Source organism: Drosophila takahashii, chromosome 2L (genome assembly GCF_030179915.1).
Source record: "Drosophila takahashii strain IR98-3 E-12201 chromosome 2L, DtakHiC1v2, whole genome shotgun sequence".
Taxonomy (NCBI): domain Eukaryota; kingdom Metazoa; phylum Arthropoda; class Insecta; order Diptera; family Drosophilidae; genus Drosophila; species Drosophila takahashii.
In genome coordinates, this window is record NC_091678.1 from 8,383,708 (window position 1) to 8,401,268 (window position 17,561).

General features: G+C 41.9%; 4 protein-coding genes across 5 annotated transcripts in view; 1 reads left to right on the top strand and 3 right to left on the bottom strand.

Moving 5' to 3' along the window:
- The window catches only part of Ostgamma (oligosaccharide transferase gamma subunit), a 103,688-nt gene that overhangs the window by 55,337 nt on the left and 30,790 nt on the right, over positions 1-17,561 (bottom strand). The gene's annotated exons all lie outside the window — the stretch shown is intronic.
- On the top strand, positions 36-2,572 carry Mur29B (Mucin related 29B). The gene is made up of 3 exons (XM_017149301.3): positions 36-149; positions 1,216-2,154; positions 2,269-2,572. Exons 1-3 carry the CDS (start codon positions 86-88, stop codon positions 2,472-2,474), a joined length of 1,209 nt encoding a protein of 402 aa, XP_017004790.2. The 5' UTR covers positions 36-85; the 3' UTR covers positions 2,475-2,572.
- Positions 3,116-8,132, bottom strand: LOC108062628 (probable multidrug resistance-associated protein lethal(2)03659). Its single transcript, XM_017149377.3, has 10 exons — positions 8,059-8,132; positions 7,563-7,650; positions 7,406-7,491; positions 7,043-7,348; positions 6,782-6,990; positions 5,167-6,722; positions 4,531-5,021; positions 4,207-4,472; positions 3,217-4,146; positions 3,116-3,154 (listed from the first exon to the last, which is right to left on the bottom strand). The coding sequence occupies exons 2-10, from the start codon at positions 7,637-7,639 to the stop codon at positions 3,116-3,118; spliced, it is 3,960 nt and encodes a 1,319-aa protein (XP_017004866.2). The 5' UTR covers positions 7,640-7,650; positions 8,059-8,132.
- LOC108062601 (probable multidrug resistance-associated protein lethal(2)03659) lies at positions 8,806-16,499 on the bottom strand. 2 transcript variants are annotated; one of them, XM_017149340.3, is made up of 10 exons: positions 16,335-16,499; positions 15,320-15,417; positions 15,166-15,251; positions 14,431-14,745; positions 13,335-13,543; positions 11,646-13,273; positions 10,496-11,019; positions 10,162-10,427; positions 9,174-10,103; positions 8,806-9,111 (listed from the first exon to the last, which is right to left on the bottom strand). In XM_017149340.3, exons 2-10 carry the CDS (start codon positions 15,394-15,396, stop codon positions 9,073-9,075), a joined length of 4,074 nt encoding a protein of 1,357 aa, XP_017004829.2. In that variant the 5' UTR covers positions 15,397-15,417; positions 16,335-16,499; the 3' UTR covers positions 8,806-9,072. The 2 variants fall into 2 exon arrangements, with proteins under 2 accessions (XP_017004829.2, XP_070071144.1); XM_070215043.1 differs by lacking the exons at positions 14,431-14,745; positions 15,166-15,251; positions 15,320-15,417; positions 16,335-16,499 and adding an exon at positions 13,780-13,905.

Sequence of the window (17,561 nt, forward strand, 5' to 3'; positions counted from 1 at the left end):
CGCTTCTCATTATTCAAAAGCTCTGATCCTCGCTAAAAATATTTTACTCGGTTAAAATCCTTCGGTTCGTGAAAAAAAAGGAAAAATGCGTCTGATTACGTTTAACATTTTGCTGGTGGCATTTTGTGCCTGCTCAACTTTTTCGCCAGGTTGGACATTTTTATTCCATTATCTCAAAATGCAGCGTACCGAACACCTGATTGAATAATACAGAGTTTAACTTTATTGATTGATTAATCGCGCGTCAGAAGTACAAATGGAAATTCGTAAAATGTACTAACTTTTCAGTTCAGTGAAAGAAAAATACCGTTGACTCCTTATCAGCCGTGTTGACAGCGAATTCCAGTCGAGAATAGCGCCACGGCCAGTTCCATTATTAAAATTAGTTTTGTTGCCACCAACGGTTTTTAACTTTAAAGATATTTTGCAACTTAGTCAAGCACATGCCCATTGCAAATCCTTAAAAATATCAGTTTTATACGCAGAATATCCTTTTAAAATAAGGTTTATGTTTGTATGTGAAATATTCAAAAATGTATTGCTCCTTAAATATTGAACTTTTTAAAGGACGCCATTTAAATTTCTTCAAATTATAATATCCTTTATTACCGATTAGCATTAAATAGTTTTTTGGAATCTATATTTAAAAGTGTAAACTAATAAATTAAGTTTTTAGTTCACATATCTTTGACTACTAGTGGAAAAACTTTAAATTATAAAATTTTTTAGACGTTTCATTATTAATTAAATTATTCCAAATAGGGGGTTTCCCATCAATTTACTATGTTGATTTATAAGTTTTAGAAGTAACGACATCACATCCAAATGTGAGCAAAAGCAGGCTTAATTAGTAAAAAAATTAATTAGTAAGTTTTAAATTACATGAAAAATGGATAAATTACATTTAGTTCATACAGAACAGCCATGATCCAGAATAAAATGGAAACAGACATCAAGTTGAAAGGTTATCTGATAAAGGGAAACTCAAGTACGTTAACCTAAAAAGAGCACGATGCTTACAAAGCGTAGAAAGTTGTCCGATTTGCTCGGTGAGGCAACCGTGCCAATGTTATCTCGTATTTGATTTATCAATCAGAGTTATTGCCTGCTCTCGAGCGACGAATTTTATCTCGTTCGGCCTTCGGGCGACCTGCCCACCACTCCTTCCCCTCCTCCCACCTCCGACTGACTCACCTTTTACCCACTTTTTTCCAGCGAGTTCCCTGCAATGCTACAGTTGTGTTGGAGAGGAATGCCATGTGGAAGACGTTCCGACGGTCTCTTGCACTCTCGATGGCTCTTCAGCATTTGCGCTGGAGACAAGTGCCGCATTGAATCGGTTCAGGCGGAATCTTCTCTCAGTGATGCCACGAGCAGCGAATGACGATGTGGTAGCACTTGATGAAACTACTGATTCTCCTTCGGCCACTGATTCTTCGACCGCTTCGTCCTCCGATTCTACGAGTGAGGATTCCTCAACTAATTCTCCTACTGAGCCTTCTAGCACCACGGTTTCATCAACCTCTTCTACAACCACGGTAGCGTCGACCTCTGATTCTTCGACCGATTCTTCCTCCGATTCTACGATTGAGGATTCTTCAACCAATTCTCCTACTGAGCCTTCTAGCACCACGGTTGCTTCAACCGCTTCTACAACCACGGATGCTCCAACATCCGAATCTTCGTCCACCACCACGGATGCTCCAATCTCTTCTACAACCACGGATGCTCCAACATCTGAATCTTCGACTACCCCCACGGTTGCTTCCACGGATTCCTCCACCGTTTCGTCATCCGAATCTACGACGGATTCTTCAACAACTGATTCCACAACGGATTCTTCAACAACTGATTCCACAACGGATTCTACAACAACAGATTCCACAACGGATTCTACAACAACAGACTCCACGACGGATTCTACAACAACAGATTCCACAACTACCGACTCGACCACCGAAACTACGCCTGAGGACACAGATTCTTCAACCAGTTCTCCTTCAACAGAATCGTCTTCTACAACCACGGGTTCTTCAACATCTTCTTCGACCGAGTCTAGCTCAAGTTCTACTACCGATTCTACAAGCGTATCAACACCGTCTTCTCCTGTATCTTACAAGCTTGCCGCCTGCTACAGTATCTACAAAGACGGAGGTGAGTACACACAGCAATATATTTAAAAAACAAATTTTAAATGTATTTAAAAACAATATTTTATGTAATATTGAATGTAACTAAACGAAACATTTTCTCCATATCACACAACAGTTATAAACCGTGGTTGTGTCCAGGTGCCCGATGGTCAAAGTGGCTGCCAGGCAGTGAAGACCGAACTCCAGATAGCCGATACAGAAGACTCTGCCGATCAGTGTGATATCTGCTTGACAGATCGCTGCAATGGGAGCAATAGCTTGAAGCTCTCACTGGCCGCCATGATTCTCCTCCTGACGATGGGTCTGAAAAACCTTCTCTAAGAGGTTGTGGCAGTTTATTATGTATTATGTATATATTTGTTAGTAATTTGTATCCATATTTAATTAAAAATTATTTGACAATTGCCAATTTCAAAATATTTATTCCATTTTATTATACTTTTGTCGCTGAAAAAATATCCTTTATTATATACCAAACACTTTGGATGCTTTTAAATATGATTATTTATTGAAAGAAAAAATTTTGTTATCCATTTGTTTTTCACTACTCAAATTAAACGAGGATTCCCCTATTTCAAAAAAAATAAATATGAGTCGTTCTATTTTTATGATCACGTTTTATTTATCTTTGCTATCATGCAGCTTATATTGTCGCATTTTAAAATTTAAATTGATTGATTTACTAATCGCACGACAGTGAAATTTACTTAAAATATTAAACTATTTTCCTTTGGTGAGGGGAAAATAACTTTAGCCTCTTAAGTCCACGTGGGCACTGGTTTCCTGTAAAGATACATAATATTAAATTTTTTCTAATGTTTAACTTTAAATATAAGTAGGATAAATCAGACACCCACTAGAACATTACTAATTAATAACCAAGATTGGCGTTTTGCACAAATAATTTGAAATAAACAAACTGAGAATACATTAAATTCATAGTTTACCTTTTCTACTGAGACTCATGAAGAAAGACTGGGATTCTGGGCGGATTCAAATGCCTGAAATTAAATTGTAAGTATATAAACTTGTTAAACCACTTAGAAATCAAGAGAGAACGAACCTTTTGTGCGACTTTTAGCAGGCTCTCGTAGGTGGCGTGACCCGTCTGCTTGACCATGCCGTGGAACACCTTGGAGTCTGCTACCGTCAGCAGTTCGTAGGGCGTCCCGAACTCCACCGCTCTTCCGGCGTCCATGACCAGCACCTTGTCCGAGTCCATGATGGTGTGCAGCCGATGGGCTATCGTCAGCACGGTGCACTCCTTGAACTTGTTGCGAATGGTGGTCTGGATGAGGCCATCCGTCTGGGGATCCACGTTGGCCGTGGCCTCGTCCATCACCAGGATGCGGTTCTCGCGCAGGATGGCCCGAGCCAGGCAGACCAACTGGCGCTGGCCCACGCTGAAGTTGGTTCCGCCCTCGGTGATCTTGCTCTGCAGGCCACTGGGCAGATCGGCCACCACGTCCTTCAGCTTCACCTCCTCCAGGCTCCTCCACAGCTTCTCGTCGCTGTACTCGTCGAAGGGATCCAGGTTGTATCGCATGGTGCCGGAGAAGAGCACGGGCTCCTGGGGAATGATCGAGATCTTGCTGCGCAGGTCGTGCAGCCCCATCTCACTGGTGTCCCTCTTGTCTATGAGCACGGATCCATCGTTGTAGGACAGTCGGAAGAGGGCGTTGATCAGCGAGGATTTGCCCGCCCCAGTGCGTCCCACGATGCCTACTTTTTCTTTTGGCTTTATCACGAAGCTCAGGGACTTGAGCACATTCTCCGATTTCGGATCTGGTGTATAGCGAAGGCTCAACTCGTCGAACACGATCTTTCCCTGCTCTGGCCAGGTCTTTGGTGGCTTCTCATCGGCCGGAGCTTCCAACGCTCCTTCCGGCTCAATGTCCTCGTACTCCACCACCCTCTCCACGGCGGTCATTAAGTTCTCCATCTGGGCTGACTGACGCATTCCCCACTGAACCATGCCCATCAGACCCATGACCTGTAAGGGAGAACAGGGGATGAGTAAATCCAAGGGGAAAACTATCTTTTGATGGCCCACCTGTGTTATGGCTAGACCCACATCGCCTCCGTTTGCCGGAGGAAAGATGAAGAAGCTGAATGTAACGATTGCTATGTAAACCACACACAGGCACTCCATCCAATAACCATAGGCACTCGAGGTGCTAAGGAACATATAAAGAGCTGAGCTGTGCACATCCTGGTAATTGTCAAACTCTGTTTCCAAAACGCGCTGAGCCTCAAAGGCTCGGATGGTGGACAGGCCGTTCAGGGAAGCAGCCAACTGGGAGTAAACTGGTGACCTGGCTTTAGAAGTATAATAATTTAATAAAATATATTTATAGTTGGTAATAAAAATACTTACCTATAGCTTCAATTCGCTTCAGGTCCCTCGAGGTTTTCAGATAAAAGTTGCGCAGCTGACAGAAAATGATACTCATAACTAGTGTTGGAGCAAGAAACAAAGGATTGACAATGACTAAAAGGATGATGAGTCCAGCCAGGGAAAGAATAATCTGTAAGAGATCTGCCATCACATCGGGAAGCAACTCGCTCACTTGGCTCATGTCCTTCGAAAATCGATTCAAAATGCTTCCTACTTCAGTGGTGCTGAAGAAGTGCATGGAAGCTCGCATTATCCTTCTTAGTATGGTGTTGTGCAGACGAATAGAGGCTTTCTTGGCCATATTGAACAACATTGTATTGGCCAAAAAGGGCAGTAGAATGGCCAGTATTGTGATTAGCGTGAATATGTATAAATCCATTGTAACGGAGTCCTTTACTTGCTCACTTATCGAGGGGTTTGGTTCCAGCGTATCATTTAATTCACCTCGAGCATTCACGTTCTTGTTACCCCTTATAAAAATGATATCAAATCCAATTGTTAAAAGTCGATGATTACATAATTGATTACTTTTCGTATTACTATTATTCTAGACTTAGCTTTTCCAATTTTACTTATATTTTATGTTGGAAAATATGTATTATGCTCTCGACTTACCAGTAAGTCAGGAAGTAGTCGCCCCATGAAACCGCCCCCTGCGCCAACACGGAACAGCTCATCATGGCAAAGAAAGCGATACATCCGCCGCCCGCCTGGAAGTACTTCTTGTACAATCCCAGACCAATGCTACCAGATCCTTGGGTCTCCTTAGTTATATTCTCTGGAGACAAATCTCCGACGGACTGCAAGGATTTCAGACTGTCGCAGCGAACTACATTATGGGTTTTACTATCCAAGCGCGGACGTTCCTCCTCCAGATTCTTCTCTTCCTTTTCCGCTTCACCCAGTATGGTGACAAAGTCGACTCCCGTTTTGAGGAGCGAATCGTAGGTGCCCACCGCACTCACCTGACCCTTTTCTAGGATCACAATCTGATCGGCGAGCTGCAGGAACTGCTGCTGATGGGTAACCAGCACTACGGTTTTCCCACGCAGATAGCCAAGCACGCACTGTTCGAAGAGATGACGGGCCACCTGGGTGTCCACCGCACTCAGCGGATCGTCTAGTAGGTAGATGGAGGCCTCCCGGTAGACAGCTCTGGCCAAGGTGATCCTGGCCCTCTGGCCACCTGAGAGCGAAGCTCCTCGTTCTCCTACTACAGTCTTATCCTTGAACGGAAGCAGCTCGAAATCTCGTTTCAAAGCGCACTTTTCTACCACCTGAGCGTACCTTCGCCGATCCATGGGTTGTCCAAAGAGGATATTCTGACGAACAGTTCCAGAGAAGAGCCACGGCTCTTGGGAGGAGTACGAAACGGAGCCATTCGCCTTGATCTGACCAGAATCCGCCTTCAGCTCCCCGAGGATGGCCTGTATAAGACTGGATTTTCCAGATCCTGTGGAACCCATGACGGCCACAATAGTGCCTCTCTGAACCTGAAGATTTATTCCACTAAGTGTGTAATCCGGGGATTCGAGATCCCATTTGGCTTTAAGTCCGCTGATGGAGATGACAGATTCGGGGAGATCCTTCTCAGGATCAATAACAGTTTGGGATGGCGGTAAAAGCTTTTCCTCCTCTGCCGTAGCATTGATGGAATCCTTTGACGGAGTCTCGAGCTCACTCACCTCCTCCGACAGCATGAACTTTTCCACACGCCTTATGGAAACCAGAATTTGGGCTGTGTGATTGATGGCGTTCGGGAAATATATATTCATGGAGCCTTTCAGGGCATTGTAAAAGGCAGTGATCAGAAATGCCTTTTCCGGCGTAAGAAACTGGCCCAGGAAAACGTAACCAGCCAAACTGAGAAAGATGGAGACCCGTGAAAGGATCATTCTGCAGGTCAAGGCAAAGCTTCTTATGATTTGCCCTTGGCGAATGGCGTTCATTTCTTTTCGACGTGCATACTCGGTCATTTTCTGGAAAGGCAGTTCCCAGGCGTACATCTTGAGCACGCGGATGCCCGAGATGATTTCATTGACCATCCGCATCCGATTGTCCGTCCTTTTGGCGGCCCTCAACTGCAGCACCGCCGTCAACTTGCCCAAAAACATCTGAAGCGGTATGAAGAGCGCCATGAAGATAACGCCAAAGAAAGCAGCGATTCCAATCTGCAGACGCACCATTTCGATTAATGTGATTTTGATATTACTGAATAAGTTCTGCTTACCTCCTGGTACATCAAGTAGGTGACCACCACGGTCTGCAGAGGCCCCACCCAAAGGTAATGTAAATAGTATTGTGCATAGTCCAGGCGGGAGATGTCGTTTGAAATCAGGTTGACCACATGACCGGACATGGTGTTGCCCAGTGCCCGTCTGCTCAGACGCAGGGCCTTTCGGTAGATAAGGCTTCCTAAAGCCACCCGCATCTTGAAGACTGGAAACGATTTTAACCTCTTGAAATATTAAAATATGGCTGACTGACTTACAGACAAGATGCATGGTAAACATGACAGGAACTAGGATCATCACGCAGAGAGCATTACTCAGGATCAAAGCGCCCGCATAATAATAGCCCATCTCAGCGGCTTCTGTACCATGTGTGTAGTAGGAAATAAGCTTTACCAGAAAGATGGGCTTTAAAGTTACCAGTCCCATCTCTACCAAGAAAATTGACAGTCCGGGAAATGCGATTTGCCAGCCAAAAACCCGCAGCAGGGCTCTTAACAAGCTTGGCTTTCCCTCTGATTTTCTTTCTCGGTCCCATGAGGCGCTCAATTTGTCGCCAAGATTATCTTAAAAAAAAAATTAAAAATAAGATCCGATTTGCCGAATACTTCTAATTATCATACCCGACTTAAGTTCCTTCAGAGGACTGTAAATGTCATTTTCATCCAACGTGTTCTTTGAGCCCTTACGAAATATGGGCATAGTATACCTATATTGATTATATATTTTTTTAGATTTATTAAGAACTGTATTAAACTCTTACTACAAAGCATGTCTTACCAAAAACATAATGACGAAATGAAATTCGATCTCTCTCGAGGATTCTCCTGCAGGTCTTCAGTGTTTACGGACTGCATTTTTGTTACCGCTAAACAAAAATAATACTAGAGTTAACTAAAGTTATCGTTTCAACCGACTTAAGCACTAAACGAGCATGATAGAATGAGTATATCGCATGGGATATTTATGATATCTCGCTGCCTAAAAGTGTGCTCTACAGAACAGCTGTAAAAATTCGCTCAAGCCTTAGTTTATATTATAAACTTTATAAATGTACAAGGTTTTTAGCCCTGAATTATGTTTTTTGAATAAGAAGAAGACTTTTTTTACAAGCAATCAATTGCCGTTTGTTGAAGTTACTTTAGAATTATGTGAACCAAAAATCAAAAACCGATCAGATATTGATGAAATTCTGTAAAACCAGTAACTCTATCCCGATTCAATTTGTGGTTTTCGACGCGATACACATAGAAATGAATTTGTTTATGATATTTACAAGCACCAAAATATTTCTGTCCGGTCAACTACAATTATTATGTTAATTACTCCACAACACGTCCGCGCTCCGAAAAGTTAAGTATGCGACTGGCGAGAATAATTGGGGCTTTTCGCTCATAGTGCCGAATTTGTAGACAATAAATGAGATAAGGGCAACTTATCGGCTCTAAGAGAATACTGTGGGTAATAAGCCGAAAACGTGCATGGTTTCAGTAATACTCAAAAAAAGCTCTCCTTAAATTATATTATTATTTTTAAAAGAGAGTTACACTAGGCATTTTAAAGTGTTTTATACATAATTTATTTAGCATAAAATAAGTCTAGACTCATCTTGTAGGTTGCTAGATAAGATACCAGAAAACCATGAAAGATACCATTTGATTACCGGTGTAGAATTAAAACTTAAACAAGTTAAAGATGTTACTACCCAACATTAAAACAAATCTGATATTAACTAATTTTAATTTGAATTTGAATTTTAATTAATATTAATTTTATTTCAAAATTATATTTTAACCCTTTTTTTCTATCTTATATTTATTATTTTGAAACCTTGGTGGGGAGAAAATTTTTTGATACAATCGCACCCTCAAATTAAAAGCCATTTTTCCTCCTTAGCTCTTTATTTATTAAATGAATTTCCCATTGCAATATTTTACATTTGTGTATATTTGCAGAATGCATACAAAATAGTATTTATCATTTTGATTGCTCCTATCTATATAAAATAAAAATATCCTACAAGTAAACAGAGAAAATATTTCATTTATTTTTAAAGGCACTTCTTTGCACTTAGTAAAAGATAAATAATTACAAATAGTAAATTAGGCAACGGGTTCCTATACAGTTTTTGAGTAATATAAAGTATTAAACATACGCACGGACAAACATATTTACATTCACACAAAATAACACATTCAAAAACATTAACATTAGTTAAACTAGTTATAACCATCTAAAGACAAGCACCTCCGCACAACTTGAAGTACATAGTTCACATAATAACTGAGTTTCATGACGAAAGACTGGGATTCTGGGCGGTTTCAAATGCCTGAAATTAAATTGAGATTTTAGAAACTTGTTGAACCACTTCGAAATCAAGTAAGAACGAACCTTTTGTGCGACTTTCAGCAGGCTCTCGTAGGTGGCGTGACCCGTCTGCTTGACCATGCCGTGGAACACCTTGGAGTCCGCCACCGTCAGCAGTTCGTAGGGCGTCCCGAACTCCACCGCTCTTCCGGCGTCCATGACCAGCACCTTGTCCGAGTCCATGATGGTGTGCAGCCGATGGGCTATCGTCAGCACGGTGCACTCCTTGAACTTGTTGCGAATGGTGGTCTGGATGAGGCCATCCGTCTGGGGATCCACGTTGGCCGTGGCCTCGTCCATCACCAGGATGCGGTTCTCGCGCAGGATGGCCCGAGCCAGGCAGACCAACTGGCGCTGGCCCACGCTGAAGTTGGTTCCGCCCTCGGTGATCTTGCTCTGCAGGCCACTGGGCAGATCGGCCACCACGTCCTTCAGCTTCACCTCCTCCAGGCTCCTCCACAGCTTCTCGTCGCTGTACTCGTCGAAGGGATCCAGGTTGTATCGCATGGTGCCGGAGAAGAGCACGGGCTCCTGGGGAATGATCGAGATCTTGCTGCGCAGGTCGTGCAGCCCCATCTCACTGGTGTCCCTCTTGTCAATGAGCACGGATCCATCGTTGTAGGACAGTCGGAAGAGGGCGTTGATCAGCGAGGACTTGCCCGCCCCAGTGCGTCCCACGATGCCCACTTTTTCGCGGGGTTTTATGACGAAGCTCAGGGACTTGAGCACATTCTCCGACTTCGGATCTGGTGTATAGCGCAGGCTCAACTCGTCAAACACAATCTTTCCCTGCTCTGGCCAGGACTTGGGTGGCTTCTTATCGGCCGGAGCTTCCAACGCTCCTTCCGGCTCAATGTCCTCATATTCTACAACCCTCTCTACAGCGGTCATTGTGTTTTCCAGCTCGGCGGATTGACGCATTCCCCACTGAACCATGCCGGTCATTCCCATGGCCTAGAAAATACAGAAGAATTGAGTATTTCATCTGTAAAATTATTCTGTAGAGACTCACCTGAGTTATGGCAAGTCCCACATCGCCTCCATTCGCCGGAGGGAAGATGAAGAAACTGAGGGTAATGATTGCTATGTAGATCACACAGAAACAGTCCAGCCAATAGCCAAAGGCTCTCGAGGTGCTGATGAACATGTAAAAAGCGGAGCTATGCAAGTCCTGGTAATTGTCGAACTCCGCCTCCAAAACGCGCTGAGCTCCGAAGGCTCGGATGGTGGACAATCCGGTCAGTGAAGCAGACACATGCGAGTAAACCGGGGATCGAGCTATTCAAAAAATACGAATAAATATATTTTAACTATTTTTCTGGTTCTACAAATTGATGGTAACTTACTAATGGCTTCCATTCGCTTAACATCCCTCGAGGTTTTCAGGTAGAAGGTACGCAGTTGATAGAAAATAAAGCCCAGGACTACGGTTGGTATGAGAAACAGCGGATTGACAATGGCTATGACGATCACAATGCCAGCCAGAGAAAGGAAGATCTGGATGACGTCCATCATCACGGCGGGCAGTATCTCGTCCACTTGACCCATATCCTTGGAGAAACGATTCAAGATGCGTCCCGATGGATTCGTGTTGAAGAAGTACATGGCAGCTCGGGTGATTCCACGGAACATGGAGTTGTGCAAACGAATTGAGGCCTTCATGGCCAGATTGAAGAACAGAAAAGAGCGCGCCACGGTCACCAAAATGGTCAGTATAGTGATCACCGTGAATATGTACGTGTCCAGCATTTCAGCGTCCACTGCAAGTCCTAGATCCCGCAGCCAAATCGAGAGACGAGGCTCCAGTTCCACAGGACGGCTAGTATCATTATTATCGGCACGGTAGGCCACATTTCCCTTTTTGGTTACCCTAAAAATATAAAATGATCATTATGGCAGGGTTCGGAAATTGACACACATGTTAAAAACATAAAAAATTGTATTTTACAGGGTGAGCAAAATTGTTGACATATGTACATATGTGTCAAATACAAAAGTGTTACAATTTTAAAAATAATTGTTAGCAAGTAAGCTTGTGTTTTTTACAAAATGTGTTATTAACACGACGTGTTTTTTATACACTGTGTTTTTAACACAAATGAAAATTACATTTCACAACATTAACGAGTCGATATGATAGTTTTAACCATTTCAAAGCATATATGAATTCTTATACTCTAGAAAACCGCGCATTTTTCAGTTCAACATACAATTCTGACACTTTAGTGTCAAAAACTCATTGTGTTAAAAACAAGCTGTGTTAAAAAACACGCTGTGTAAAAAGCACGTCGTGTAAAAAACACAAATGACATGTGTGTGTTTTAAATGTTTCTAACATATGTATGATACAATTTTTTACACGCAAGTCAATAATTTTTTTTAACTTAACACCTTTAAATGTAACATCTTAATAACACAAGTATTTTACAGTGTGTGTTATTTTACGAACCCTGATAAAAGGTAATCGTTAAAGAACCTGTATAATGTATTCTTTACCAATAGGACAGAAAGTAGTCACCCAGCGAGGCCAAGGCCTGGGAGAGCACACAGAAGCTCATCATCACGAAGAAGGCGAAGAATCCGCCGCCCGCCTTGAAGTACTTCCCATACAGACGCAGCCCGATTTGACCCACCACCTGGCGTTCCTGGGTGATGGCCTGCTCCGCCTCGGGATCCTCCAGACACGAATCGGCCATGGACAGCAGGGACTGCTCACTATTCCTCCTCTGATCGGAATGGCTGTGCGTATAGCTGCCCGATCGCGATCGGGAACGCTCCTCTGAATGCTCATCCCCCTGCGGATCGGCTAGCATGGTGGCGAAATCCAGTCCAGATTCGCGTAGCGACTCGTACGTGCCCACGGCACTCACGTGACCCTTGTCCATGATCACAATCTGATCGGCTTGCTGCAGGAACTGCAACTGATGGGTGGCCAGGATGACGATGCGATCGCGTAGATAGCCACGCATGCACTGCTCGAAGAGATGACGGGCCACATGGGTGTCCACGGCACTCAGAGGATCGTCCAGCAAGTAGATCGAGGTCTCCCGATAAACAGCCCTCGCCAGACTGATCCTCGCCTTCTGGCCACCCGACAGGGAGGCTCCTCGCTCGCCCACAATGGTCTTATCCTTAAAGGGAAGCAGCTCGAAATCCCGCTCCAAAGCGCACTTCTTCACCACCTTGGCGTAGCGCCGACGATCCATGGGCTGGCCAAAGAGGATATTCTGCCGCACAGTTCCAGAGAAGAGCCAGGGTTCTTGGGAGGCATAGGACATGGTGCCATTTACCTTGATCTCGCCCGACTCGGCGGGCAGTTCCCCGAGAATAGCTTGGATCAGGCTGGATTTACCGGAGCCAGTGCGTCCCACAATGCCCAGCATGGTGCCGGGCTGAACCCGCAGGTTTACTCCATTGAGCGTGTAGTCGGGGGATTTGATGTCCCATTTGGCCATGAGTCCGCTGATGGAGATTCCCGCCTCCGATAGCTTGGCGTTCTCACTAATTGTGGTGAGTGGTGGACCCAAAAGCTTATCCTCAGCTTCATCGCGATCCTCGTCTCCATCAGCATGAACTGTTGCCTGATTGCTGCCTGGCGGATCCTCCGGCAGATCCACACTCATATCCAAAACATTCGTTTCATCCGACTGCATGTACTTCTGGACGCGCTTAATGGACACCAGGGTCTCCGCCATCTGGGAGATGCCCTGTGGGAAGAACACGGTCATGGTGGTGCGTAGTATATTATAGTAGGCGGTGATCAGGAAGGCCACTTCCGGCGTGAGGAAGGTACCGAGCAGCACGTAGCCCACCAGACTCAGGAAAATGGAGACTCGCGTCAGGAAGATGATGAAGGAGAGCAGAATTCCCCTAATGTAGGACACATGTCGGATGGCATTGATCTCCTTCTTGCGCGCATAGGCCACCATTTGCTCGAAGGGCAACTCCCAGGCGTACATTTTGATCACCTGGATGCCCGAGATGATCTCGTTCATCATCCGCACCCGTTCGTCTGTTCGCAGAGCGGTTCTGAGTCGCAGAACTGAGGTCCTCTTTCCCAGATATCCTTGCAGGGGGATAAAGAGCAGCATGAAGGCTACTCCAAACACAGCAGCGATTCCAATCTGAAAAAAAGATTACAATTTGTTATTTGGAGTTTCTTTGGTTAGAGAGATTATCGCACACCTGCTGGTACATCAGATATGTGATGAAGAGGGTCTCCAGCGGTCCCACCCACAGGTAGTGCACAAAAATGGTAGCCAAATCCAGTCTTCCCACGTCATTGGACATAAGGTTCACCACATGTCCCGCCGTTGTATCTCCCAATGCCGACTTGCTGAGCTTTAGGGCCTTTCGATAGATCATGCTGCACAATCCAACACGCATTTTGAGACCTGCGAACAAGAATAAATATATAAATTATCTGATATGAACTAAGATAATAATACTATGCCACAAAAAACCTAATCTAATCTAATTTCCCAATTATTGCTGATTAAGTTTGTAACTATAATTTAAACAGGCAAAAAACTATGCGAGACTGCAGATTATCTAATTAAATCTAGAATTTTAATCTTTGCCAACTTTTTATCTATGCCGGTTATTATATAAAATTGATAAGGGGGTTTACCGGAAATAGTAATTGAGTCATTTAATACTGATAACTAGCTTAATGGCTACTAGCCATTAATGAATGGATTCAATGAATTATTTTGAATTTTTTCTTTTATATGAATGAATTAATAAGAATTTTAAGTTTAATAGAATTGAATGAATTTGAGTTTTGAGTTTAATAGAATTAAATGAATGAATGGCATGAATTCCGAAATAATTCAAACGACAATTTATTTTGAAGAAGAACTACGCAGTTAACATTGATTTGCTAAAAATTTTCCACTTTTTGTTATCAAAAGAAAGCACAAAAAAAATCTGAAAAATTAAAAAAAATCTTAGAACAACATTCAATTTATTTCATGTAGAATTGAATTAAACAAATCAGAAATTTCATGGCATACTATGATAAAACAAAAATTAAATGATTCATGCAGGGCTCTAATGGCTACCAACTGAGTTAAAATATATTTTTAAATAAGTATTAGTTTTAAAACATATTACTTTTCAGAAAGACAAGTTAGCTTTTGATAAATATTTCTATAAATAAACTAACAACATAAATGTTGGGTTATTTTTAGAGCATAATGTTTACGTAGTAAATTCCCTCCTAATCTTGTTTTGACCAACTATATAAATAAACTGATAAAAAGTGAAATCCCGGACTCACCCACGTGCATTGTTCCCAGCATATAGGGATGCATTATGACGACGTTAAGGGCACTGCACAGGATCACTCCAGCTGCATAGTAATAGGCCGATTCAATGGATTCCGAGTCTTTTGAGTGCGTGTAGTAGGCGATGAGTTTTAGCAGGAATATCGGCTGAAGTGTTCGGAGTCCCAATTCGAGCATGAAGAGCACCAGACCAAGGAGGGCAAAGTACCAGCCAAAAACCCGCAGGAGGGCCCTTAACAGATTGGGTTTTCCTTTGGTCTTCTCAAGTTCCAACGCCCACGAGGCGCACAATTTGTTACCGAGGGTCTCTGGAAAAATTGCACAGATTAACACAAATTAATCGCTGATAACTAGGGACTCCATAAATTCGGATTACGAAAACAATGATTACCCGGAGACACAGTTATCAATTTGGGAAAATAAAAGCACAGAATGATGAGCGCAATTGAAGAAAAAAGCAAATCAATTAAGACGGTCAACGAACATACTATGTACATGCATCGATCAGTCAAATTAATTGTACTCGTGATAAGTACATATGTACATACAGTGCGTTTGGAAAATGAAAGGCTGTTGGAATGATCATTCCATTATCTAAAAAACTATGACTGGCACTGATAACATAAATCTCCATATGACATACAATGATATGATGTATTTTATGCTTAAATCGATTTGGAATTTCGCAATTCACCATTGGGTGAATCACAATCATAATTTCACCATACCCGATTTGTGCTCTTTCAAGGCTCTGTAAAGATCTTTGGTATCCAAGGTGTCCTTCCGACCCTTCATAAAAGTGGGCATGGTGTACCTATTTAATTGTAGAATAAATTAACGTAAATATATTATATTTTTGTAATATTTTTAGAATTTACTCACCAGAAACATGCTGCCGAAATAAAATTGGAACGTTCTCGGGGATTTTCCGGCAGATCTGCCGTCTTCACCGACTGCATGTTGAACTCCCTCTAAAGAAACTGAAATAAAGGGCGGTAGCGGTATGATAAACTGAGCAATATCGGATAGTGGAGGTATGTAATTCTGCTGAGTGGTTTTAGAAACAAAAGTCGATATGAGCACAAACACGGCACGTCTTAATCAAACAAACATTGCTGTTTTATTTATCTACGATTCGAATTGACGTTGGCTTGACGACTCGGAGAAGTCAGCGTAATTTGTATTATTTTGTCAAGAAAAAAATGGGCTGGGAACTAAGGGATGGTATTTGTGTCATTGCTCATTGCTCATAAGTTTTGTAATTCGTCATAATAGGGTTTGCTTAGGCGACAAGCCCAAAGAATTGTTGTTTAGTTTCCTATAAAAAAAATGCGTTAGGCCTTACAGTGAATAAAAAAGTAAGAAATGTTGTTCATATATTTAAAGAACTTAGTTTAAAAATTCCAGAATGTTCAAAAACTATATCTCTTGTAAAACATAAAAACATCTTAAAATTAAAATAAAAATTGTGGTTTAGATCCTTTTTTGAAATTCTAGAGGTAAATGTATTGTAATATATGTATCTCCCAACTGGTATCCACTGTAATTGTCTGTTTCTTTTTCTGCCCTTTTCACTCACTCCCGTTGAGAATAAGCACTTCGGGAATATACCGTTGGTATATATACATATTTATATATGTATATCTACATATGTGCGGATTCGTACCACGTTGTTGCTGGCAAAAGGGAAACTTTTATCCAAATGCATGCAAATAGACATTACATTTATCGGCCAACAAACAAACAATAATTGCGCACAGATAAAGGCCGCATCGATGGTTTTTCGTTTGTCTGTAAATTATCTAATCACATGGATTTTTTCAGGCCCACAAATTGCCAGGCAATCGGTGAGCACAATTAAAATAATTGCTGTTGCTTGCGAATCACATGTACGTACATTTGTTTCAATATTGTTTACATTCAACAATATGGTTATTGTTGCCAGCGAACGTGAGAAAATCGCGATAGGCTAGAAGACCCGGCAAAGCGAACAAAACGTATACGTATTGTAAATAATAAAACAAACTTCGGTCCGAGTGCCGCAAAGGCGAAAAGGCTACTGAAATGCTGAATTCTGAACACTGGCGGTTTCGGCGGCTATCGGCTCTAAATACGAAATCGCCCCCAACCCCAGGCGCACACAAACTACAGTGGAGCCTGCTTAAGTGGAACGAATAAAAAAGCAGTTGGTTTTTTTTTCTTGATTTTGAAAAACACATTTTTTTTTAAATTGTTGTCCATTTAATTTTTTAACTTTAAGAATGATATACACTAAGAGAATAATAACTATTATACTATATTTATTTCATTGTTGACTGTTTTGAGACTACACTGTGTATAACAACATCTTCGTTCAGTTTGTTTTTCATCTTCTTTTACCCTAAGGGGACCCAAACTCCATTCGAGCTTTTATGACCATCATAATCATATTTATGTAAATATATATGAAATCCACAATCCACAAAGTTTTTCAATCTTGTATTAATTTTAGTTTTTTACAGTTTACAATATCAACCGTTGTTAGATATTAAACGACTGCAGCTCCAACACCTCGATTCTTTGAGTATCCATATTCTTCAAAAGGGGCTTTTCATATATTACGTCATCATAGTTTTGGCGGTGCTTGACCTCGCTCCCGCATATAATAAAGTAATCAAACAAATAGAAGATTAAGTAATATTAAGAAGCTACGAAAGCAATCACAATTGTAAACAATTACAAGTGATATAATAAAAAAAGTCCTATTCAAAAACTGTCTTATCAATTCTTCAAGATGCAGTTGTTTACAAGACTTGGTTGTGACTAATCGTTTTATGCGAAAATCGAGTATAGTTCAATTTCCATTGTTACGATACTCGTTTTATGTTCTGAATATTAAACTATTACTTCTGTTTAAATAGTGGGACATTCTCTAAAGAAAAATAAACGGTAGTGAATGGGGAGTTAAGCATGTGTCATTAGAAACCTACGTCAAAGTCGACGTAAATTAGTTATTTGCATAATCTCTACATTCAACATACATATTTATTTCTTTGTTTATTTGATTTCCGAGTAAATATCATAATCTGTACGTTGGTAAAAAGATGCATGTTTCGGAAGTAAGACTGTGGAACGAATGCAATCA